The sequence below is a fragment of the Antechinus flavipes genome, chromosome 3 (genome assembly GCF_016432865.1).
Source record: "Antechinus flavipes isolate AdamAnt ecotype Samford, QLD, Australia chromosome 3, AdamAnt_v2, whole genome shotgun sequence".
Taxonomy (NCBI): Eukaryota; Metazoa; Chordata; class Mammalia; order Dasyuromorphia; family Dasyuridae; genus Antechinus; species Antechinus flavipes.
In genome coordinates this window covers 398,196,728-398,223,842 of record NC_067400.1, presented here as the reverse complement: position 1 = coordinate 398,223,842, position 27,115 = coordinate 398,196,728, and the positions used below count along the sequence as shown (strand labels likewise).

Sequence of the window (27,115 nt, the reverse complement as noted above, 5' to 3'; positions counted from 1 at the left end):
AGCAATCAAGAACTATAAGGAAAAAGAACTGAAATTACCCAACTTTTCAGGAGGAAGACCCTGAGTATAAACAGGTAAATGAGTAAGGAAGATACAAACAAGCAAACAAAGAACCGAAGAAGAAGAGTGAAAGACAAAAGACACTATTTGGGGAGGCAGGGAAGGGAGGAGGAAGACATTTGCAATGAATTTATTTTGGCAAAAATTACATAGAATTGTTGTTTTATACGATCAGCAGGATGATTTTAGAAAGGCATAGTGAAACTTACATGAACTGATGCTTAATGGAGTGAGTAGTACCAAGAGAATATTGTACATAGCAAGAAGATAATGTGATGATCAACTTTGATGGACTTGATTTTTTTTTTAATAACTTTTTATTGACAGAACCCATGCCTGGGTAATTTTTTACAACATTATTGCTTGCACTTAACTTCTGTTCCGACTTTTCCCTTCCCTTTCTCCACCCCCTCCCCTAGATGGCAAGCTCTCTTACACATTTTAAATGTTACAGTATATCCTAGATACAATATATCTGTGCAGAACTAAACAGTTCTCTTGTTGCACAGGGAGAATTGGATTCAGAAGGTAAAAATAACCTAGGAAGAAAAACAAATATGGAAGCAGTTTACACTCATTTCCCAGTGTTCCTTCTCTGGGTGTAGCTGCTTCTGTCCATCATTAATCAATTAAAATTGAGTTAGATCTTCTCTTTGTCGAAGAAATCCACTTTCATCAGAATACATCTTCATCCAGTATCGTTGTTGAAGTCTATAATGATCTCCTAGTTCTGCTCATTTCACTTAGCATCAGTTCATGTAAGTTTCTAATGGACTTGATTCTTTCAACAATCAGGTGATTCAGGCCAGTTCCAATAGACTTGTGAGGGAGACCGCTATCTGCATCTAGACAGAGGTCTATGGGAACTAAATGTGGCTCACAGAATAGTATTTTCACCCTTTCTGTTATTTTTTTCTTTTTGATCTGATTTTTCTTGTGCTGCATGATAAATGTACTCCTACTCACACTTATCCCCCTCAATACATACATGTCTTTCCTGTCCTTGCCGCATTTTAAATTAAATTCTCACCCTTTGCTTTTCCTTCTGTCCATCCCTCCCCCCTTATCTTTTTTGTAAACAGATTTTAGAGGTTCTATACTCTTCATAGGATATGTAGTGTTGCCTGTTGAACCCATTCCCAATGTGAGTAGATTTTCTGAACTAAAAGCCCTCCTTCTCCTTGTAATGCCTTTGTGTCTATTCTTCCTCTGTACCTCTTTGTATAACATGATTGTTATTTTTACCTTAACTCTGTCAATTTTTCTTTTGAACTATGCTATTGTTGATATGAATCTTATATATATATACATATATATGATGTGTATCTATGTGCATATCTACAAAAATACAATTTGTCCATGTTTAAATAGTTTGCACATGTTAAGTTTCTTAAAATTCATATTGACTTTTATATGTTGTAAATTTTCTGTTAAATTCAGGTTTGGTTGATAGAAAGTAGTGAAAATCTGCAGGATCTCTTTGAGATAGTGATCAGGGATTTTTTCTATTTTCACTTTTTCCTCATGTTCTATCACTCCAGGGCAATTTTCTTGGATTATTTCCTGCATTATTGCATCAAGGTTCTCTTTTTGGTCAGAACTTTCTGGCAGTCCACTTGCTCTTATATTTTCTTTTCTTGATATGTTCTCTAGATCTTTTGTTTTTCTTATGTTTCACATACTGTTCTATTTTCTTATTTTTTATAATGTTTTGTTATTTCTTGATCTCTCATAGCTTCACTGGTTTCCTCTTACCCAATTCTAGTTTTCAAAGCATTATTTTCATCTTTGAGAATCTTTACCTCTTTTTCTAGTTGGTTAACTTTTTTTTTATAAGCTTCTTAATTTTCTTTGATATTTTAATTTTTTTTCTTTTTTTTTAATTGAGTTAATAAAACTCAATGTCTCCTTCTTGATTTTTGAATTCTTTTTTGAGTTCTATAAATTCTCTGGGCAGGGAGCCATTTCACATTACTCTTTTGGGTAGAAGCTTTTTTTTTTTTTTTTTAAATCTAAATTGTCCTCCGTTGAAGGTAAATCTTAGTCTTTCCTGTTCCCATAATATGTTTCAATGGGGGTTTCTTTTCTTTTCTTTTTACCAGTTCATGTTTAAAGAACTATTAGTGTAAGCTCCTCTCATCGTGAGATTGGGGGGATGGTGCCTCATGCTTTACTTTAGTTCTTCAGTCTGACCAGCTCTTGAGCTCCACCCTCCTGCAAGTGCCCACAGCCTGCATCGACCATGCCCCACTGCTTCTGAACTCAGCCAGGTACTGGTTCCTTCTTGCTCAGAGCCACCTCAGCAGTAACAGTAGCACCTGGCATTTTCAATTAGTTGTGCTAAATCTCCTGGGACTCAAACCCAGATTCTAAAAACAAGTCCAGGACGTGGAAGTCTCTAGGTTTCTTCTGAGGCTTCAGGCACACTAAGGGGTCCCCATTTGATGTTTCTGTGGAGCTAACCTGGAAATGTTTGCACTTCAGATAGGTTAATCCCAGTCCAGTAGCCTTTCTTCAGATCTTCTAGAGTTGTATGAAGAAGACCCCTGTTTTGCCCCAAGCCTTTTTGATTTTTCATGAGTCTATGATCGCCCTAAGGTACAAATTTGTTCTGTTTGGAAGACGTTGAAACTTACCCATATTCTTTGCATGTATTTTTTCTTTTTCTTTTTCTTTTTCTTTTTTCCGCTGAGGCAATTCAGGTTAAGTGACTTGCTCAAGGTCACACAGCTAGGACATGTTAAGTTCTGAGACCGAATTTGAACTCAGGTCCTCCTGACTTCAAGGCTGGTGCTCTATCCACTGTGCCACCTAGCTGCCCCAACTTCCTTGCATGTATTTTGAAAAAAGTTACAGAAGGCAATAAAAAGCATATATTAAAAAGAACCTCACAATTTAGAAATGAGCAAAAGAAAAATTGAACATTAATAACCACCATGATCTAGAGTTTTGAGAGGTGAACAGACATGAAGCATGGTTCCAATTTCATGAAATTCTTTATGATAATAAGCTCAAAATACTTTCTCACACTGAGGAATGTTAGATCATCTTGTGAACATGGGATAAAACTATGTGCCACTCCTCAATGCATTTTTTATTATTATCTCTCCATCTTGTTTTCTCTTTGTTGTGCTGGCAATACTTTGAAAGGAACCAATCTAAATTTGGCAGATGGGAAAAGAGCCTAATGACTTACTCAAAAATGTTTATAAAATTAAAATGGGGGGCTGGGGCTGATTGTTAAGCTTTCCTCCAAAGTTCAAATGATGTTGTAGACTTGGGGTGCTTTTCTGTGTTTTATATAGATTTTTTAAAGCTTCAAACTTTAGGAACAGTAGGCTGAGATTATGTAATACAAATGGAGTGCAATTTGTTTATTGACAATGTTCTCAAAAAATTTCAGTCTTAATTTACACTAAAGAAACGCTGAAAATGCATGCAAAAATGTGTTGTGATCTGAGATCTTTATCATATATTTTCCGGTATATTTAAGTTAAAGTGACAAGTTAATGATACTGTTTTTCTATAAAAGCATTAATTGAGAATACAATTGAATTGAGTTTCCATTTGATTCTGCTTATTAATTAAATTAAATCAGGAGAGAATTAAAATCATTAGATTTAATAAATTTGCAAATTGTCAGTATGCTAAAGGCAAGAAAGTTGAAAAATTTAGAAATATCAATAAATGGACTTAAATATGTAATTAAAATTGATTAAATCAAGTGCAAGTGACAATGGTGAGAATATCAGAGATGATCATACTATTAAACTTTTCAAGAAAGGAAAATATGTTGAAGAAAATGCAAATTGATCTTTACAGGTAAAGTAATATTCTTAAATATTCCTGTGGGTGAGCATAAGAGAGGTTTTTTTGTTTTTGTTTTTATATCATTTAGAATTATAGAAACTAATCAGATTATTAGATATATAGCATCTTTTTCTTAAATGGAAAGGTCTGTCTAAATGCTGAGTTAGAACTTTCAAAGGGCAGATGAGCAATCATTTCAGCACCTGCTCAGGAATATATGATTATTGATTTTATTAAAGGACATAAAAAATCAAATAGAAACCTAGATATGTGTAAAGATCAAACAAAATACATTAAAATTATATTATAGAATAAGTCATGCTAATTAGTAATTACTTTCAAATTTAATGAAATCTCAAAATGTTAAAAAGAAAAAAATTACTATCTTTATAAATATAGGCCAATTTGCTAAATTATACTCAATTGCTTTAGCTATATAAGAAGAAACTTCAGAATTTAAGAAACAGTGGTATATTGAAAAATATTTTCTCTTTGTGTTCAGGGTATCTGAGCTTGAATCCTGGCTGTAACATTTACTAATTCTTTGACCTTGAAACAGTTTTCTAGGCCCCAATTTCCTTATCTGTAAAACGAGGAGTGTGGACAAGATGATTTTTAAAATGCTTCTTATTCTTTAATCTATGATCCTATAAAATCTGCATTATAAAGTCTCAAGTAATGTGAGAATGAAAGCAAGGAATATTAGAGTTAACCTCTTTGCAAGTTCTAGAGGAAAGTTGGACTGCCAAGCAGTACTACTAAGAAAGGTTAAACTTGATCCATATGCCTGCATCTCATTGCAAATCAAACTAATACACATGAAGTATACTTGAATGATTACTGAAGGACACTGGCTGGCAAATATTTTCTCCTTCATCCAATTGACTACACAGATGCTCCACTGTAGGAATTATATCATGGCTTTCTTTGCCAGGAAACTGTCTATATTTGAGAATGGGTCTTATACTTCCATGTTTTCCCATCTGCTACTTAATTAGTTGGAGTAGTTGAGTTCTTGGAAGATTTATTTATCTGTTTAAGACTGTTAATGAAGTTGTGTTACATCATTACAAAATAAGCAGGCAGATAGCAACTAAATACTATGCTGGGTTTTTTGTTGTTTTAACCTTCAAAGCTACATAAATACTATTGCTATTGAGTGACTTCCAGAATTGAGTTAATTTTACCTTGGAAAGACATTTATGTATGTTAGTATCCATGTGAAAATGGAGCAAAGGGAACCTTTTTTTTGGGTGGTATCATTAGACCCAAATAAAGTTAGTTTCTTTTCCAATTATTTTTCTTTTATTTATTAGCCCTCTGAAACTTCTCTGTTTTCTTATGTTGGTTTAAATAAAAAAATAAAAAGAAATTTTCTGCTTTTATGGAATTAAAAAGCTAAAGCTTTTTAATGCCTTCCTATGAATATTTTTGTCTCTGCATGTTACTGAGGAATATTAAAGATTTTATGTTATTGTATACACATTAATATGCATCTTCCTATTCATAAGGTATTTCACAAATTTGTATTGTATTCACAAATAGATGGCAAAAATTTTAATATCATTCCTTAGTTCTATGAGTTTTTCTACAGGACTTTTGCAGTGCTTAAGACACAGACAATAATGCTAAAGTCTCATTGAGTGATTGTTTGTTATTGGCAAGGGAAAAGCCCACAGAAGGAGAAAGTTTGCAAATGTCAGGGTGAATTCTCCATTAACATTGTGCATAATCATCTCTCTGCAGCTCTGTTTACCAGATTCCTATGGACACTTAGGACATTATAAAACGATGTTATGAGAAAAATTCAACACATACATCAAAGCAGGGGAAAAAAATGCCATTGAGATGACAATGTCTTGCCGAGCATCAGAAATATCAGTGACATTTTTGTTGTTATGTACTGCTTGACAAAGACCAGTAGAATTGATCTAGAAATGTCACAGAAATGCAAATCATTATACTTTGTAAATTATATAATCTATTTAAAATGTGAACTCGTTTCCATTTTATTTTTGTGTCAGGTATTTAAGAAATCTTTAGATTTCTAAACAGGTCGCTGTCTTTTGGCAAATTGTGTTTCATATACAGTGCATTGAGGAATGCCCTTATAAGTCTTCATAACACAGCAGTGTCTCTCAAGAGCAAGCTCTCCATTATTAATCATGGATAAAAAGTGAAGTTCAAAAAGAAGGCTATATTTCAGGAATATTAATAGCTCATATTTATATTATACTTTTAAAAATGGCTTTCTTCATAACAAATAAGTAGATCTCCCCTTGGCCTAATTCAGTTATCACCAGGATGATAAAGCACTATTATTTCTCTAAGAAATTAGCACAAAATTTGAGTAAAGAATCAAGGTTTGTGAATATTTGAAGAGTTATTTTCTGAGTTACTCCAAATATGAAGAAACAATGCTGCACACAATTTTGTATAGACTTTTCTCTATAAAACAAAACATAGAACTTCAGAAATGCCATGATTTCATTTTTTTCTCCTGACATAAAAGTTTGTCATTATTGGACAGACATCATATTACTCCTTAATGCTAACTAGAGTCCTAGTCATGAGATATTTGGATTTTGTTTTCTTTTGTGTGTGTGTGTGTGTGTGTGTGTGTGTGTGTGTGTATGTGTGAGAAACCCTATACGAGGTGATTGCCTGGAATCATCCTGTGATTCTTACTCTAAAAGTGCTAAACTTTCTAAAGTTTAGAAAAAAGTTATGGTAAAGAAGAAAAAATAACAACACACTTATTTACACTCCTGCCTTTGCCCCTTTTTCTCCAGGGATCAAATATATTTCTTCCTGATTTTCCTGGCTTCATTCTCCTCAGCTCCACTCCTTGGACATTCCAGTTTTTCAGAAGAGATGAAGAAATAATTAGAACTTTCCATCCTTGTCCCAGTAAAGCAAGGACAAGACTTGACAAATGTCTTTCAGTTCTTTCTGCACACCTTTCACCAAGATTTTCTCTTCCTTTTCTTGCCTCTCTTAATTCTTTCTTGAAATTTATTTTCCATTATTGTTAATCATCCCTCTCTTTTGTTCCTTGGTATGCATGCTCTCTTTCTTCTATCCTTTCCACTAAATTAGGAAAAGGAAAGATAGAAGAGAACATCTTGTCAAAACTGCAATTATACTGGTTTGAAAAAATTCAGACATGAAAGCTTTCTATTATAATTCCTTAAAGGGAGTGCCTGGATACTTTTATAGTATTCTGTCCTCACATGAAAGGAAAGTCATGAAGAAGGAGTAAGAATAGAAGTTTGATTCAAAATAACATTCCCAGAACTCTGGAGAGAAATTAATGAAATTTCTATTATAGAATTTAAGAATTAGGATTCATTTATCTACAGAAAACTTGTTGGATTTTTTGTTTTACTTTAACCTGAAACAAGTGTAGACTTAGGGTTTGGACAACATCCTTTGACTCCTCAAGAAAGTAAAGTGGAGTATTAGTGGATAAAGAAGAGAAAAAAACGGAGGGAGAAAAGAGAAGAGAAAGAAGAGACGAAGGAAAAAAAGAAAAGGAAGAGAAGAAGAAAAAAGAAAACAAATAATAGGAGAGGCATGAAAAGAGTTCCCAAGAAAGACTCACTCCTCCCTCACTTGTCAGAAATGGGTATAACATCTACTTCTGTCAAATGAAACTGCTGTCATTACCTATTAAGAGAGGAATGGTAGCTTAGCTTTTGTTATATCTTTACAATTAAAACTAATGAGAAACTGTATTCAACTCTCTCCTGCTTTTTGTTAAAAAGTATAGTTGGATTTTTCCCATGCCTTTTCTATCTGATATAGAATATACACATAGATTATGACTTTCTATTCCTTACTTTGTTCTTTATCCACAATTATATTATTTTGGGTGTTGGCTTTTGTATTTTATTTTAAACTAAAGGGGTATTGTTTTTGTGCTGTTTCATTTCTGGGTATCAGTCTTTCCATATTAGCTTGTTTTGATGACCTTAGTCCACTGGGTTCAGATAATAATTACTTCCCTTTCACATATTAGCTTGGAATTTATAATCAGGTTTTGTCTTTGGCTAAAAATTATTATGTTTTCTAAAGTTAGAAAATTTCTAGGAAAACTTAAAAGCACATTTTAAAAAATTAACCTCATAATTTTGTAATTTCTTATATATTAATTGCTAAATTCCAAATCGACCAAAATTTCCATTGTTATCCTTTTAAAAAAATGTGTCCTTTTTCCCAACTCTTTGAAATTCACAAGTAATTTAAATACCAGCCATGTGGCATGGTGAAAGGATTTGGAATCACAAAGGATTAAAATTCTAATGAACTAACTATAGGATCACTGGCAAATTATTTCACCATTTCTCTACGCCTTAGTTCTTCATCTGTGAAAATAGAAGTTATTATACTTAATCCACCTCCCTTGTGAGTTTGCTGAAAAAAGTTATGTAAACTTCAAAGTTCTACATAAATATGAACTTCTGTTGTTGGTTTTCATTTTCCTATTGGCTTTGTGTGAAAAAGCAAGATTTACAGAATTCGAAGGCAATAGTAAATAGAAATGCTCTGTGCTCTAGTCAATGAATAATTAAAATTATTGAATTTATGGTCAATTTTTAAAAGATATTCAAATGCAATTTTTAACTTATATATGCAAAATCAACATACAGGTAATATACATAAATATGGGGCTGATGATTATAATTAGTCACTTTGGGATGTTATCTTATGGTAGGGGATCTAAAATCATATTATATATGTAGTAAAAATAGTAAGGATTTGAACTGATGTCTGCTTCTGGATCTTAGCAGTTTCTGTATATTTAGTTATCATTTCTTACTTGATGCCCCTCAAATCTATTTATATAGCACTTAACTCTGCTAACTTCCAGTCTATCATCTCCAATATCTATTGGACTTTCTGAATTGAATGTCCTGTAAGATATCCTAAATTTAGAAGGTCCCAAACTGAGCTTATTATCTTTTTCACTAAGCCCACTACTTTTCTACTCTTCTCTACCTTCAGCCCCTACATATTTTTTATCCAGTGACATTGACCTCTTTGCTGCTCCATAAATAAGACACTAGCATCTCCCAACTTCAGGCATTTTCATTGATTATCCTCCTTTTCTGAAATACCCTCTCTTCCCCAATCTCTTCCTCATGAATTTTCTAGCTCCCTTTATGTCTCAACTAAAATCCCATCTTTTACAGAAAATCTGTCCAAATCCCTTTTAGTTCTAATGTTTTATTTCTTTTTATTATTCCCAGTTTTTTCCTGTATATTGTTTATTTGCACATGGCTGTTAGCATGTTATCTCCTCCATAAGAGTGTGAGCTTTTGAGAACAAGGATTGTTTTTGTTTTTATTTTTATCTTTATATTCTCAGCAATTAGTTCAATAGGTATTAAGTAAATATTTTACTATGTGACTTACTCTAAATCCACTGTTCTAAAATCAAGCAGTCATTAAAATATATTCACTTAAGTTAAATAGAATCTTTGTACTATTAATTTGTTAAACATACAGATTTTTTTTTTCTTTGAAAGTTTATTTTCTTTTACTTTTGTTAGCATATACTTATATACATTTTTGAGACGTAGAGATAAAGCACTGGGCATGAAGTAGGAAAACCTAAGTTCATTTGTGACCTCAGCTGTGTGATCCTGGGCAAATCATGCAATCTCTATTTTCTTCTGGAGAAGGAAATAGCAAACTACTTCAGTATTCTTGCCAAGGAAACCCCATGGACAGTGTTGGCGTCCTATAGTTCACAGGGTCACACAGAGTTGGATATGACTCATCTATTGAACAAATCTTCATTTTCTGTTTGCAAAATCTCAGAATTAAATATGGTCCTAATTAAGGAGATATGTCATTACCAAAGATGCCTATCACATGGAGAAAGTCTTTTGGCTTTGGAAAGATTTTTTTAGAAATGGTGAAGCTCTCCAGATGCACCAGCTTTTGAGTGACACTAGTGATTTCATCAAATCAAACACCATAGGACTCCTTGGTGAGATACATACCCATCTTCAAATCACATAATAAGAGGTGGGGCAAGAGAATGGATGAAGAGTGTATTGTTCAGATAATAATGGGAAACCCATTGACTTTATCTTTCCAAACTTGTATTTAAGCAAAGGCATTGTAGATGGAGCACAGGCATTGGACTCTGAATTGAAGAGTAAGAGGGAATTTGACTAAATTTCATTGAGGAAATATTGATGCTTTTTCAGTGAACCCAGGCTGCTATTTCTGGCTATGGAAGCATTTAAAAAACACCAATATGTTTTCGGTCATGTTTTATAACTATGAATTCTAGTATCCAATAATCTCAGAAAAATCAGAATTTTACTTGTCCCAAGTGCAATGGTTATATGTATGAGAGAGCATAATAAGGCAATGATAATGTGCTCAAGAAAGGTTAGAAAAATGCATCAGAAAAATGCACATGATTAAGCAAAAAAAGGGAGTTGCTTTAGTTTTGTTACAAGAGAAGGGAATAGCAAGAATATAGCACAGAAGAATTGATACCTGGATTATTTCACTTGTTGGATTTGGTTTCATTGATGAGGTTGTCCCCAGTGATATAGGTTGCAATCTATACATGCCTTTTCATTCTGAAAACTCTTGTCTTTGTCATCCCTTAAATTCCTCACATCTCCACCCCAATCCTTACCTCTAGGGATCACACAGTATATTAGGGATCTTACTCTAGATGACATAAAATGTAATCTCTCTGAGGGAAGAGATGCTTTCATTTTGTCTTGGTATCATCATCACATATCCCATGAGCTGGCATATATTTAATGTTGATTAATTGATAATAGGGATGCAAATGCAATATGTTAGTTTCCAACAACTTTTAAATATATGATAGCTTGTTTCCTTTTCTAGCCATTTTGCTGATGACATTCTCTATCATTCTTTATTGGTAATAAGCTGCAGCTTATTCATGCCCACCATGTGCTTCTCTGTTGCCCTTTGGATGATTCACAACTTTTATTCTTCAGAGAGTATAATATTCTATGACTCATGGATCTATAGCATCATCAGAAAAATATTGATGTTAGAAAAACAGCCTTTGCTTGGAGACAATAAAACAACATGCAGTTTACTAAAAGTACTTTTTGATAGTGGCCTACTCACACCAGACTTAAAACTACATTAAAGTGGTGATCTTCAAATCTTTTGGTATTGACTTAAAAATAGAATGGTGGGTTAGTGGAACAAGTTAAATACATAAGATCAGTAGTCAATGACAATAATAATCTATTGTTTGATGAGTTCATTGACTTCTGCTTCTGGAGTAAGAACTCTCATTTGACAAAAACTTCTGGAAAACTGGAAAATAATGTGACAGAAAGTAGACATAGAAAAATACTATATGCCCTATCCCGGGGTCTTCAAACTATGGCTCGTGGGCCAGATGCGGCAGCTGAGGACATTTATCCCCCTCACCCAGGGCTATGAAGTTTCTTTATTTAAAGGCCTACAAAACAAAGTTTTTGTTTTTACTATAGTCTGGCCCTCCAACAGTCTGACAGACAGTGAACCAGCCCTCTATTTAAAAAGTTTGAGGACCGCTGCTTATACTAAGAAAAGATTGAAATGGGGTTCAAAATTTAGACATAAAAGGTGATATTATAAGCAAATTAGGAGATCAAGGGTTAGTCTACCTGTCAGATCTTTGGAGAAGGGAGCAAATTATGATCAAACAAAAAATAGAGAAAATTATGAAATGCAAAATGGATAATTTTGATCAAATTAAAAAGTTTTGTACAAACAAAACCAATGCAGTCAAGATTAGAAGAAAAGCAGAAAGCTGCAAAACATTTTTTATAGCCAGTGGTTCTTGATAAAGTCCTCATTTCTAAAATATATACAGAACTGAGTGAAATTTATGAGAATATGTCATTCCCCAAGTGATAAATGGTCAGAGTGTATGAACAGACAATTTTCAGATGGTGAAATTAAAATCATTTAAAGTTACTAGGAAAAAATGCTCTAAAAAATGTTTGATTAGAGAAATATAAATTTAAAAAACTCTGAAGTACTAACTTACACCTATCAGATTGGCTGAGATGATGGGAAAAGATAATGATAAATGTTGGAGGGGATGTGGGAAAACAGGGACACTAATACATTATTGGTGAAGTTGAGAATGGAGCCAGCCATTGTGGAGAGTAATTTAGAACTGTGACGAGAAGGCCATAAAACTGTGCATACCTTTGATCTAGCAGTGCTACTACTGCATCTGTATCCCAAAGAAATCATTAAAGAGGGGAAAGGACCCACATGTACAAAAATGTTTATAGCATCTCTTTTTATAGTGGCAAGGAATTGGAGATTGAGGGAATGCTCATCCACTGCAGAATGGCTGAATAAGTTATAGCACATGAATGTGATAGAATATTGTTGTTCTATTAAAAATGATGATGTTATATTTTTGTTTCAAGGAAGCTTGTTGATTTTAACTTGCTCATGATTAAGATCTTCTTCGAAGAAAGACTAAAAGTGATTTTTTTCTCCTATTGAATCAACTACTTAATTTTTATATTCAGTAAACAATAAGCTCTATAGGGATCTTCTATTCTTATTCTTTTTAGTTAGGTGTGTATTTGCTATAGATATGACTTGCTGTAGAAAATTACCTGTTTTCTTTTCACATCTTCAGCAGTATCTTTGATAAATGTGTAGGTAATATTCATAAAGATTTTGTGGAGATAAAAAGTAGGCATTTGGATTGGCAGTTATTGATTATTTTAATATGCCCTTTTTTGGGTTGATAATACATTTTCTTTTTTTTTGTATCCTTTCATCTTTGAGACATTTTGAGACTTCATCCCTTAACTTCAGAACACTGTCACTTTTAATTCCTTCTCTCTGAATACTTGGTCCATTGTAATTGTCATTGTAATTATTTTTTATTTTTTATTTTTTTTTGCTGTCATTTCTATTAATTCATGTAGCACTTGGGAGACTATAAAGATAAATCCGAATATAATGCCATCATTTCTTTTAATGGGAAAAATACTTTTTATAATAGAAATCTTGACATTTTCACTATTTTTATCTTTTGTTGTCCCCTTTCCAATTTCATTTTTTTTTTTTTTTCTCTATGCACTGGATTAATTGTCTTTTGTAGAGGTCTGGAACTCTGAAAAGGTGTACTTGAATCTGAAGACAGCAGAATGCTTAAGGTTAAGTACTTACTCAATATGAGATAATGGTTCTATAAACATATACTTATATGATATGTGATGTGATGGCTCTCCTCACTATTGGCACCTGATGAATGTGTTGTGGTGAGGTAATTGTAGGAAAGGATTGGAGGGCTGATGAAGAAGGTCAGAGTCTCTCTGCCTCAGCATGCTCAGGAGAGAAGACTTCAGACTCCAGAGTCCAAGATTCATCTTTGATGAATATATAATGTCCAGGCTAGCTCTCTGGAGGGCCTCAGGATCAGTCAGAGTCAGGATCAGTCAAAGTCTTTGGTCTTTAGGAGAAGTGAAGGAGGCTAGGAAGTTGCCAAGTGGCTCATCAAAGATGAATCTTGGACTCTGGAGCCTGAAGTCTTCCCTCCTGAGCGTGCTGTGGCAGAGAGACTCCGACTCTCTCCCTCACATTCAGCCAATAGTGAGGAGAGCCATCACATCACCATATCATCTAAGTATATGTTTATAGAACCATTATCTCACATTGAGTAGGTACTTAGCCTTAAGCACTCTGCTGTCTTCAGATTCAAGTATACCTTTTTAGAGTTCTAGCCCTGTACAGTAAATTTATTTTCCTTTCTCTTAGTTCTCACTGTTTTATGAGGCATTATTGTTCCAAAATTCTTCTTAGTAAATTTTTACAGGTAAATTTATTTTCCAAACCAGCATTGCCTTTGGTTGTCATATATTTCCACTTAGCAAGGCGACTAAATGTTTGAATGCTAAGGCATTTTCTAGTCTCCTTTAAACTTATCATTTTATTATCTAATCTTGCTTAGAAAATGGAGATGGTATGTAAATGTCCTCTTGACAATTTCCCTTTTTTTTTGGCATTAAAAACTTCTTTAAATAGATCAACTAGTAGTCACTTCAGTTGTATATAACGATTTTTCTTATGTAATATTGATTTTTCTCTTTCAAGGTGATTAGATAGATCATTAACATAGAAATGATTCCCACATCAATAACCAAACATTTTTTTTCATTAGAACATAATATAAATTTTTTCAGTTTTGGTGTTTTTCCCATCCTAGACCTCCTGAGTCTCTTCTTTTTGAAGTACTAACTCAGTATTCTACCCTTTCTTGTGGAGATAGCCTTTAGTTCTTGCATTTGGGGGGAAATGATAGAAAAGAAGGCTATGGGTTACAGATGAAGTAAATTTTATGCCAAAACTAAGCCCTTCACCAATATTGATAACAATGCATATTTTTATAGTAACTTGTGATGACAATAATTAAACAAAAGTGTTACAAAGTCAGGAGTTTATAGAAAGTTAGGAGATTAATGAAGTTATAAAAAAGAAAGGCTTAGAGACTGAGTGACAGATAGTGGAGGTGGTAATAGTCTGAGAAAAAATATTAACAGATAATTTGTTATTGCAAGTTAGACAAGCATTTTCATTGTTCTCCTGAAGGCAGCCAGGTTTCCTAGTGCAAAGCTGTTTTTCATAATCTTTTCCATAGTATTATCTAGTCTAACTACAGCTCCTTGCACTAATGCCAGGCTTTCAGAAGAAAATAATGGGCCTTAGATTTTGATTCCAGATCTTACAAAAGTAGTCTTTTTTCTTTCTGCATTGAAGTTACTGAATATTAAAGTATATTTTTATTTAATTAAAGCAGTCTTAACTGTGTTCTCCATGGACTTCCTCTGCTCAGCAAAAATGTTGGCACAGGATTGCAATTATCTTCCTGGTGGTCTCTTTGTAAATGCTTATCATGCAATAATAATATGAAAATACCATAAATACTCCACAAAATATTTCTTATTGTTTTTGGACATAAAATAAAGTCATTTCTTGTTTCTCTAAGGAGAATCTCTAAGCCATTATTATTTTTTTTTAAGTTGAACACTTATTTTCTTTTAGTCAGTTATAGATCTAACTTTATTTGTGTGGAAAGTGTTTTGTAATTGTATTCAAATAGTTTCTGGCTGTCTTAGCAGGTAGTCTCCCAAATATTTTATATTATCTATAGTTATTTTAAATGGAATTTTCTTGCTGCTAGTCTTGTTGGTAACATATAGAAATGCTGGTAATTTATGTGGATGTATTTTGTTAGATTCAGTTATAGCCATAATTTCATTGTTAATATGATTCAATTCTATTCAATTCTCCTTATCACTAGTCACTGGACAAGGATCTCAAATTTAGGGTAATATTAGTTGAGTTAAAGTTTAGAGATAGTCTGAAATCTGAAATTCAGATACCTTATCTACCCTTACCTACCCCTCTGCTACCTTTCATACAGAAGTGGGAGAAACCTATGCAGAACTGAAGGTTGTTTAATATTTCAGTCAGTCAACAATCAACATTACTATATGTTAGGTGTTGTACTAAGCCCTGGTAAACAAATGGAAGCAAAAAGAGCTGCCATTAGGCTCAGAGATATTTCTTTCAAGTTATATTTCTAGTTGTGAGGACAAATTTTGATATAGTCCTGGTATTTGTAACTCAGAATATCATGCATCAGAGAAATATTATATATGCTGAAATGGAAATAATAACTATTCCTACTCCCTCCACAAAAACTTTGACAATTGTATCCTGACTTACCCATCATTCAGTAGTTTGGGATTTAACTGGTTTCCTTAAGTTGATAAACAAACATATGATCCTCATTCCCAACACAATATGATAACAGAAAATTGTTAAAGTAAAAACTCACAAAAGTTAAGTAGTATAAATTTAAATACCAGCTACACCGATATGACATCAAATATAACTGTATACTCTATAAAGTTAGAAAATAATCTTTAAAAATTTATTAGTTATATGCTAGAAATGATAACCTTCCTTTTTAGTAACATTTTTTAAATATTCTGAGATAATGGTAATTAAGTACTGGTTTAAAATCCAATTATGTCTGACCTGCTTTCAAACCATTTTATAGTTTACTTTCATTTTTGGTTTGTGCTCCCCCCAGCAATTTTTGGCATTATGACATGACAAGTCAGCTGAGTCAAGAACATAAAATTAAATTGGCTTAGACCACTATGACATATCTACTGGGGGCAATCAAGTTTATGTATTAGTTCATCACTCAGTTGGGAGGGTAAGATGATTTCAAGTAAACCATCTCAATTATATGTTCAAATTACAACCAGGTATTTTTCTTTTCTTTTTGATTTGTTTTTCTTAAAGTTTTTTATTTACAAAACATATGCATGGATAATTTTTCAATATTGACCCTTGCAAAGCCTTCTGTTCCAAGTTTTCTCCTCCTCCCGACTCCCTCCCCTAGATGATAGGTAGTCCATTACATGTTAAATATGTTAAAATACATGTTAAATCCAATATATGTATACATATTCATATAGTTATCTTGCTGCACAAGAAAAATCAGATCAAGAAGGGGAAAAAAAAACCCTAAGAAAACAAAATACAAACAAACAACGAGAGAGCAAGAATTCTGTGTTGTGTTCTACCCTCTGTTCCCATGGTTCTCTCTATTAGTGCAGATGGCTCTGTTCATCACTGCACAAGTGGAACTGGTTTGAATTATCTCATTGTTGAAGAAAGCCACGTCCATCAGAATTAATCATATAGTCTTGTTGTTGCTGTGTACAATGATTTCCTAGTTTTGCTCATTTCACTCAGCATCAGTTCATGTAAGTCTCTCCAGGCCTTTCTGAATCATCCTGCTGGTTGTTTCTTACAGAGCAACAATATTTCATAATATTCATATATTACAATTTATTTAGCCATTCTCCACTCATGGGCATGCACTCAGTTTCTAGTTTCTTGGCACTACAAAAACAGCTACCACAAACATGTTTGCACATGTGGGTCCCTTTCCCTACTTTAAGATCTCTTTGGGATATAAGTCCATAATTTACACTGCTGGGACAAAGGGTATGCACAGTTTGATAACTTTTTGGGCATAGTTCCAAATTGCTCTTCAGAATGAGTGGATCCCTTCACAATTCCACCAACAATGTATCAGTGTCCCAATTTTCCCACATCCCCTCCAACATTTGTCATTATCTTTTCTTGTCATCTTAGACAATCCTAGAGGTATATAGCGGTATCTCAGAGTTGTTGTAATTTGCATATCTCTGATCAATAGCGATTTGGAGCACCTTTTCATATAACTACAAATAATTTTGATTTCTTCATCTGAAAATTGTCTATTCATATCCTTTGACCATATATCAATTGGAGAATGGCTTGAATTCTTATAAATTTGAGTCAATTCTCTATATATTTTGGAAATGAGGCCTTTATCAGAACCTTTGAATGTAAAAATGTTTTCCCAGTTTATTGGGAAACTATTGCAGGCAAGATTAGAAGGAAGCAGTTTATTGCTTCCTTCTAATCTTGCCTGCTATAGTTTTGTTTGTACAAAGACTTTTTAACTTGATATAATCAAAATTATCTATTTTGTGATCAATAATGATCTCTAATTCTTCTTTAGATACAAAATTCCTTCCTTCTCCACAGATCTGAGAGGTAAACTATCCTATGTTCTTCTAATTTGTTTATCTCATTCTTTATGTCTTCCTCATGAACCTATTTCAACCTTATCTCAGTATATGGTGTTATGTGTGGGTCAATGTCTAGTTTCTGCCATACTAGTTTCCAATTTTCCCAGCAGTTTTTGTCAAATAGTGAATTTGTATCCCAAAAGCTGGAGTCTTAGGGTTTGTCAAATACTAGATTCCTATAGTCATGACTCTTTTGTCCTGTGAACCTAATCTATTCCACTGATCAACTTCTCCATTTCTTAGCCAGTACCAAATAGTTTTGATGACTGCTGCTTTATAATAAAGTTTTAGATCTTGAACAGCTAGGCCAAAGCAGGAGTTTTTCACAGATACCTTTACTGTCTCATCCTCACCCTTTTTCATACCTTCTAAATAACTATTGTTAATATTTATTATTTGTGAGTTGCCCAGATTTCCTAATAACATTTCTATAGTACCAGCTACGTGTCTGGCTCTGTGCTAAGCCCTTTACACATATTTTCTCAGTTGATCCTCACAAAATCTTGGGAGACAGATTTATAGATGAGACTGAAACAACAGAAATTAAATGATTTGCTCAGAATTACATATCTCATATCTAAGAAAGCTAGATTTGAATTCATTTCTTCATAAAGTTCCAGTGCCATATATCCCACTGTACCACCTAGCTGCCTGCTTAAGACTATCTTGAACTCATGAAACTATTAGTTTTGACTTTTTTTTTTTTAAGAAGGGCTCACATTCTAAAACTGTAATTTGCATTCATTTCACACACCAATTATGGCATACTTATCTTGCCACAATTCAAACTTTGCCCATAGAATATTAGGTTGTTTTGAGGGCTACATAAATTAACCTTAATAAATGTTTCTTCAGCAATATTTAACATTCCATTACTTTCTGTTTCTCCCTGTGAGGTCTTATAATTTTTTAGCATTTGGATCTATTCCTGTTCTCTAGTCTACTTACCCCCCAAAAAAGACATGTTTTATAGAATTCTGAGAGTCATTCTTAATATAACATTTCTGCATCAAGAAAAGATGTTATAAATGTTGCAATATGATGTCCAACACTGCTCTCTACTGGAAGAAAAACAGGTCATAAAAATACCATTCAATATTTATGTTATTTAGAAAATTTTAAATTGAGTCTCAAGTGTAGTAATCATGCAAGAGTTTGCAATGCTTAGAGAATGGGGGAGCACAGACAACATTATGGGAAAATGCTTAGCAGGAGAAAAGGAACGAGGCAGTACAGTGAAAGGAAATAATGATAAATGCATTTTGGGGGAAAAATTCTGTTTCTGAGATGAATTGACAATAGCTGTGGAAGATATATTATCTAAACATGTATCTTGAAAGTTTTCATTATTTTACTCTGAAAGAGTAAAGTATTTTATCCTACTATTTGGTAATTATATATGGACATATAAATATATACACAGATATACATGTGCACAAATAAAAGCATGAATGCCTTTTAAAAAACATTTTTTCAAATATATAATGAGTAAAATCTTTAATTATTTTATGATCTCCAAATTATTACAAATTGAAACTCCTTCACAACTCTAGCATATCTTCCCAAAACAATTAAAGAGCTTAAGCTGAATTATTCAGGTAAATATAAAGATCTATGGTCCTACAACTTATTTAGCAACAATTGAGGTTTGCTTTACAGATGCCTGAGATTTTATTTGTAGCAGATGTATTAAAAATTATCGATTTCCTTTAAGCATTTGATGTATCACATAGGGATATACAGAAAATGTTTATCGTGTATAATAAATATTTGGAAAATTAAAAACAAAAGGAAAGATAAGTTTTAAAGTAAATGTTATGCTGGTACAGGAAAATAGGTAAATATTCTGAAAGGATGATATTGTCATTACTTAGCATTATTTGGCAAATTTAGCAATTTGCATGGCAAGTCATTTTCTTTCAGCAAATTATCTCAGAAACTCTTAAAATGTATTATGAATTCCTTGTGCAGAATATCAAAGGAGGAATGGCACCATTACTATTTATCATTGATATGATTACTGTTATTTTGTGCCCATTTTACAGGTAGGGAACAGAGGCAACAGCTTGTCCAAAATCATATTAACCTGGAAAATAATTAAGTACATAGCTGTGAAGGAGATACAAAAATAACAAATAAGACCAGATCATTGCTCTAAAGGAGTTTATAATTTAGTAAGAAGATGATAAACATACGAAGAAGTATAATACAAATTCAAATATAATTGCATTAGGAAAATACAAAGCACTAGTTGAATTTGGTGGAAAGAGGCATTACTTTCCAGGTAGGAGAGAAGAGATACCTGAGTTGACTCTCCTAGAGTCAGTAAGCTGAGATGATTTCCAAATATAATTAATAGACACAGGAAGGAATAAATAATGGGACTAGTTTAAGAAAGCTCGTGATTTCTTGATTCAAAAATCATTCTTTTAGCTTTTTAAATTAATAGCAAATATATTTCCTAAATATGGTGGTTTAGTTAATACATCATTGCACTCTCTCCTCTGGGTTTTGTGTGCATATGGCACAACCTGTATGGAGAAACTAAACCTTTAGGGGAAGACAAATTGGTTAGTTCCAAATGGCAGCAATAAGTCACAACTGATCAGAATATCAATATATTGGAATTTGTTTTGTTGGTATTAGTGATAAGCACAATATGCAAAATAGTACAATTCCTTGAAAGGGACTTAAGAAGAATTAAAGATTTGTTTAAAATTCAAAGAAAGAAAATTAGTTGTGAATGTGTTGATTTTTTGAGTCCCATAAACTCAGAAGCATGTTTTTCTTTCTTTCTTTCTTTTTTTTTAAACAGCTATGTACCGTGGCATTTATTTTCAAATGAATGTCACTTAAAAAAATTGCTTTGAGATTCTTGAGCATCTTTAATTATTTTAAGTGCTTTAAATAGTGTAAATTCCAAGCAAAATATATTAGTATATTTTTAAATTTTCTTATAAAAAGAATGTAATAAATACAGCATTCATGAATTTTTCACTTTAAAATTAATAATTTATATGTGCATTATCTCCTAGTACTTTGTGTATACCTGTGTCCATGGTGTTAACTGATAAAGAAATAAGCATGTTAGGTATGAGTCAACACACTTTCTAATTTCATTTGACTTTTACTCTTAGGAACATACTCTCTATGTTTCTAACTCATATGGCTTAATTAAAAACATGGTGAATTCAAATTTTAATCGTTTTCTCGAGCATTAATAAAGGTAGATTTGTTTAGAATCTATTTGGAGGCCTTCATAATTTTCCCATATGGGCCTACTTGTACATAACAATCAAATTCTTAAAATTTTTGCCAGATTAAGAATATTTTCTTCCAAAAACAAAAATATTTTCTGGCCATTGTTGACCCAGATAACTTCTACTAAATTACCAATAATTCATTTGCACTTGTCTCTTATTCTATATTCTACCTTCTGAAGCAGTGGTTAATCTCTCAGTAGCATGATAGAGACAGAGGAAAACACAGTTGAACTCACATAATTGAAACTCCTGGTTTATTCTGATCCCTCTCTCTGTTTCTGTGTCTATTTCTCTGTCTCTCTGCCTCTGTCTCTGTCTATCTCTTGATCTCTCTGTCTGTCTCTCTGTCTCTAGTCTCTGTCTCCGTCTCTCTCTCTGTCTTTGTCTGTCTGTCCCCCACTCTCTGTCTCCTTGTCTCTCTCTCTGTCTGTCTGTCTGTCTTTTTCCCCCCTCTCCTCCTCTCTCTCTTTTCTCTGTTTGTTTCTCTGTAGACGTTACTCTTTTACTGCTTTATGTTACACAATGGTGCAAATTAAGTATCAAATATTATATGCTATCTTTTCTAAATAATCAAGTTCTTAGCCCTATCCTAGTAATTGCTAGATGTAAGCATTTGGGTTTAAGGTTGTGTTGGATTCCAAATACTTATTATGAATGGTATCTAATAAGAGAGTCTTCATTTGCCACAGGCAATCAAGTCCTCCATCTTATTCTTTCCTTCCCAAGGTTAATATGGAGGAGGGTTATAGATACTCCTTTCCCTTAAGGTCCTGTCTTCTGCTATTCCCTGTTATTGTCTGGACTGATTTTGGTTTTGTTTTGCATTGTTCTTTCTCTGACTCCTTTGGCTCTCTCTTGTTAATTCATACACTGACAAAAACAACTCCTTTTTAATTTAGGATGCTTTTATATTGTTAAGGTAAATGCTTGAATAATTCCTTAGAAAAGACATTGTCAGATTTACCAAAGCGCATTTATGATATAAGAATAAATATTTTTAATTCAAAATTTGACTTATTGGTAGAAACATATCATATGATAAATTAATCCACAGATATTTATTTAAAAGCTTGCTATGTATTAGACATTGCGCTGAACACTAAAACTCTCAAGGTAGCTAGGTCGTTCAGTGGATAGAATGAGAGGCCAGTAGTCAAGAAGATTCATTTCCTGAGTTTCTCATTTACTAATTATGTTACCCTGTGTCAATCATTTAACCCTGTTTTCCTCAGTTTCCTTATCTGTAAAAACTGAGTTGGAGAAGAAAAAGACAAATGACAGCATACTCCAGTTTCTTTGCCAGGAGAACCTCAAATTAAGTCAAAAAGAGTGGACACAAATGAAAAAAAGAAGATAAAATGCAGAATACATGAAAAATAATCAGGGAGAGTAAGGCACTAACCAATGAGGTTTGCGGAGCAGGGTAGAGGAAAGGCATCCAGCAGAATCTAAGACTTGGACAGAGTTTTGATGAAAGTCAGAGAAACCAAAAGGGAGATTAGTGGGAGGGAGAGGGAAGGAGGTATATTTCAGGCATAGGAACATCCAGAGCAAAGGCACAAAGATAAGAGGTTTGAGGTCATGTTAGAGAAATTATTAGTAGGCCAATTTGCATAAAGCTATATTGTAAGGTGGGGAATAAAGTGTATGAATACTAAAGAGGAAGGGCCAGGTTTTGAAGACTTTTCAGTACAAAAACAAAGAGTTTATATTTTATCCAGAGGCACTAGAGTTTCTTGAGCAAAGCTGTGATTTGGTCTGACCTATGATTTAGAAAAATCATATAAGTAACTTACTGGAGGAGGATAGATTGTAATGAAAAGAGATTTCAGACTGAGATACTTCTTACCTACTAATCCAGGAGAAAGATGATGATTACCTGAATTAGGGTTGTGAAAAGAAGAGGCTATAAGAGAGATGCTGTAAAAGGATAGTCTTTCTTAGGTGTGTAGAACCGCTTTTGGATTGTGTCCTAAGTTGTATTCTCACTGTCAGTCTGGTGTCCTCTGAGGTAGAGGACAATGATTATGACTCCCCTTAGGATTCTAAAAGTAACCCTAAGGGGTAGAGTTTTTAACAGTCATTCTTGCATTCTCACTGATGTTCTTCAAATGGTTAATGAACTTATTGATCATTGTTAACTTTTACAAAACCTATTTACTGAGAAGGTATAGCAATTATAATAGTTTTAAAATATCATTAATGTATACCCTCCTCCTGGCACAGAGGGTTCTTTTGGAAAGTATGCAAAAGTACTCTCTTGTTGAGAGAAGACATGTAACCAAGGGCTGATTCCTGGTTTCTGGCCTCATAAGTCCATTTTTCTCCTTGTGGAGTGCTCATAAAGTTCCCTTTAGGTATATCTCAGCATTGGTTCTTTTCTATAGCTAATACTTTCCATCATGAAAGGTCACCATCATCAGTGTCTGCCTTAAATCTCCATCTGAAGATAATTCCTCTGTCCCTGGTCTCTGTCACTTCTGGTGCACTCTTATACTAAATGTGTTTGCCAGGGTATCTTCTGATGGAAATCTGAAATTTAGACAATTGCCTGGACACTCATTTCTTAGAATATTCCTTCACCTAATTATTAGGAAAAAAGAATAAATCAAAGATTGAGGTACAATGTGCAAACACCCTATTCCCTACTGCTTTCCTCCCCAAAGACCTTAAATGGCAGATCTACTTTAGTTAATATCCATTGAAAAAATTGAAGTACTCTCCAATCTTCCCTTTTGTTTGGAAACTAAATCACATCTGAATCTTCGACTCCTTGGCTCCTCAGCTATTTAGGAAATATTCTATCATCACTACATCATAGTAGCTACTTTCCACTCAGTCACTTGGGCTGGATCCAAGCAAGGAAATATCTATGTATCCTTCAAAGACTCAGCCTTCATTTGCCTGTTTTAGTTGTATCTATTGAATTCATTTGTATTATTGAAGTAGATTGGCTTTGCAAATGGCACTTTGAGTAAAGAACAAAGAAATATAGTAATCAGAATGTTGCTACATTGTCGTGAATCATTATCGTCTTTTTGGTAAAGAGATTTCAGCTTAATGGGAGTAAGAATTTGTTCCATAATAATGGCATAATGAACTAGATAGAGGGTTCCAAAAATGTAATTTGTATGTAACCAATACTGTCTTATCTTCTTTCCTTTTTTAAGGCAACAGAAAAGGGAATATAAATTTTTTTTTGTGAAATTATTATTGAAAATGAAGATAAAATATTGATTTCATTTCTTCATAATCTTTTTATTCTTATATCTTTATTTTTCAAAATTTTGTTTCATAGAAGAATATCATCTTCAAATTAAACTAAGCTAAATATGATTATCTGGGTGATAGACTCCCATTTAGAGTTGCTCTTTTTTTTTTTTTTAAGGGCCCTAATTCCTGACATATTTTCAGTAATCATAATAATTTATAGACATAACATTTCAATTTTTACAAATTTCTTATTTGATAAAAACTCTCTGCATGAGTCAGCTATTGAAAACTACCATCCTTTCATGATGCTTTTTAGTCTTTTAAATTATAAATTAATATTAATATTAGAATATAATTAATTTATTTTTATCTTAAATAATAATCTTATGATTATCTTCAAGCATAGTATATACTAAAGATTTTAGATGCAGCATTAAGAGATATTGAATTTGAGATCCTGATTTATTTTTTTAACTTATGTTTTAAAAATGCCTCATGAGGATATTTTTTAAGCTTGCAGAAGGCTGATGATTTTAGAGACAAAAGATTACTGTGTCTAACAAGACATATGTCAAGAATGTTTTGGCAATTAAAACTATATCTTGGTTAAGACAATATTAGACAAGTTTGAACATATCATCATATATTGTTATAGTTTCAAACTATATTGATATTTTTATTTAAATTGTCACTGAATTTTTGCCTTCAAAGCATTTATTTGTTACTATCATAATAATCTTATAAAATATGTCCTACCTTTGACACATAATGATTGTATGACTTTGGGCAAATCATTTAACTCCTCATTGTCCTAGGTAATTCCTTAAACTCTTAAATTGTAGAGAAGGTGGTAGCCTGCCTTTGATAAATGGAGTTTCTTCACCTGAGAATTCCTTACATCAGTGAAATCATAGGTGCAATCCCTCTTCCTTCCTTAAAATAAAAGTTATTTTTTTAACTTTAGATTTCCTTTTTATATTAGATTTCTGGTTTGGAATTGTTTGGTGAAGGAGAGGCTAGAGGGAAGAGGGAATTGTGAGGTGTTTGGGTTTTTTATTAATTTATTTTTAAAATTCTTGAATAGAAAAAAAATCCAGCCAACAAATGAAATATTTTTCAATTCTGTTATATTAAAGAAGTTTTTAAAATGTATTAATTGCCCTTAAAGTTTAAATAAGATTTAGTTTTGTCTGGTTTTAAATCATATTTTGAAAAATCTGCATTGCAAAGTGATTTAATCCTATGTGACACATGTCTCAAAGATGACAATTTTCAGTTTCTTGGCAGTACGGAAGTGGAACAGCCCAAAGGTACCGAAGTTGTGAGAGACGCGGTTAGAAAATTAAAGGTAGGGAACTCAATCCAACATGGAGGACAAAATATTTCAAGTATTTTCACATAATAAGAATTTGTTTGATGGGTAAAAATTCATTGCATGACTAATGTTGGGACATTTATGTCTTAAGTTCATTAAGAGACAGACCATCGTTGCACAAATATCACCAGATGTTTTTTCATTCCTCCAAATGCTCAAGGAAGCTACTTGTGGTATTTGTATGGGAGGTGAAAGATAAGCATATAAATATCATTCTTGTAACATAGATAAGACTAATTGAAATATTTTGCCTTTTTAAAAAAGTCATTTATGATTTTAATAGAACCATTGAGAAATCAATATTTTATAAATATCAATGAAAATATTTGTTCTTGACATTATTGCTCATGGACAGAAGGAATTCTATCCTAGCCCTCTTAACCGGAGGCTCATGATCAAACTAGGTGTGTACCATTGAGGATCCAGAGCAATTCATTAGCATAGTATAGACAAACTGCATGTACTCCTCTCCCTAGCTTCCTCTTCTCCACAACACAATCCCTCTCCTCCATCGATGTATAGGCTGGGCTTTTAATATTCTTCTAGAAGGATTGTATGTTTCATAAATTGTTAGGTTATTCATCGAGGCCCTTGAAGGAAGTACATTTTAAAATACTATTTTGGAAGAAAAGCAAATCCCAAAGATATCTTAGTTTTCAAGAATAGGAAGTTCTGGCAAGGTTCATGAGTAGTCATTAGGAACTGTTCAGTTTACAGTTCCCTGATGGTAAAAGGACAGAATTACACAGCCTAGCTGGCAATTTCCTAGGAAACTCCACCCACCTTTTTTGGCAGGATGTTCTCCCAGAATTTTTTTTTTTTTTCATAATACACTGCACTTAGGATATTTCCTCAGAGTATCCCACCTCAAAAAAAAAAAAAAATTAAAACTCACTGGGATTTTTTAATTTGAAAAGTGCCTCCCTTCTTCAGAATATTTCTTTCCAAAGATTTTATGTCTTTTTAAAAGATCCTTTCCCATGCATACTTTGGGGGTTGGGGTTTGTTAGAATAGGGTGTGTCATTTGTGGATTGTTTTGGTTAGTTTGACCAGTTTTTAGAAATTCTCTGGTAAATCCACTTCAAACTTCTCAAGGAGTAAAACCACCTTATTATATTTTGTTTGACATTAAAAATATACAATTGAGTTAGTTTCCATTTGGAAAAAAATAATTGGAAAAGGGTTCATTATCAAGTGAAAAAAATTTTTTTTATATTCAAACTAGCAGACCAGAACTATCCAGTACTAGAAGTGAAGAGGAGAAAGAAATAGAATTGTTTGTTCATTTTCAAAGAAGACTTAAGTAAACAATGCTGTCTTAAGGTCCTTATAACCCTTTGGCTAACCCCTTGAATATTGTATAGGTGGTTTTATACCTACTTGGACAGAAATAAGAGAATACTTTATCCCTGTCCATAATATTGTTCCTAAAGCTAGAGAAAGTTCTAATCTGAAAGTTCTAGTGTGATCAAACCTTTTTAAGTATTTGAAGTCAGTTTAACTTTTCAGTGATTTATTACAGATTTTAAGGAAAACAGTATGTGTCCCCATGAAAATTTCAGAATACTTAAACATGCATATCAGCTCTCTGATTTTCTGCTAATGTTACACATTAAAAGTCTCTTTAGGTTACAGAAAAATCACAGAATTTAAATAGAGAAATGGTCTCTAAAGTTTCTTCTAGCTCTAAATTCTATAATCT

The 27,115-nt window shown here is 32.9% G+C and overlaps 1 protein-coding gene across 12 annotated transcripts in view; it reads left to right on the top strand.

Moving 5' to 3' along the window:
- Positions 1–27,115, top strand: part of GULP1 (GULP PTB domain containing engulfment adaptor 1) — a 409,533-nt gene that overhangs the window by 294,379 nt on the left and 88,039 nt on the right. For all 12 annotated transcript variants that reach the window (XM_051986054.1, XM_051986044.1, XM_051986042.1 and 9 more), the window contains one exon: positions 25,314–25,385. In XM_051986054.1, coding sequence (XP_051842014.1) covers positions 25,314–25,385 — 72 coding nt within the window. The remainder of the gene's footprint in view (positions 1–25,313; positions 25,386–27,115) is intronic.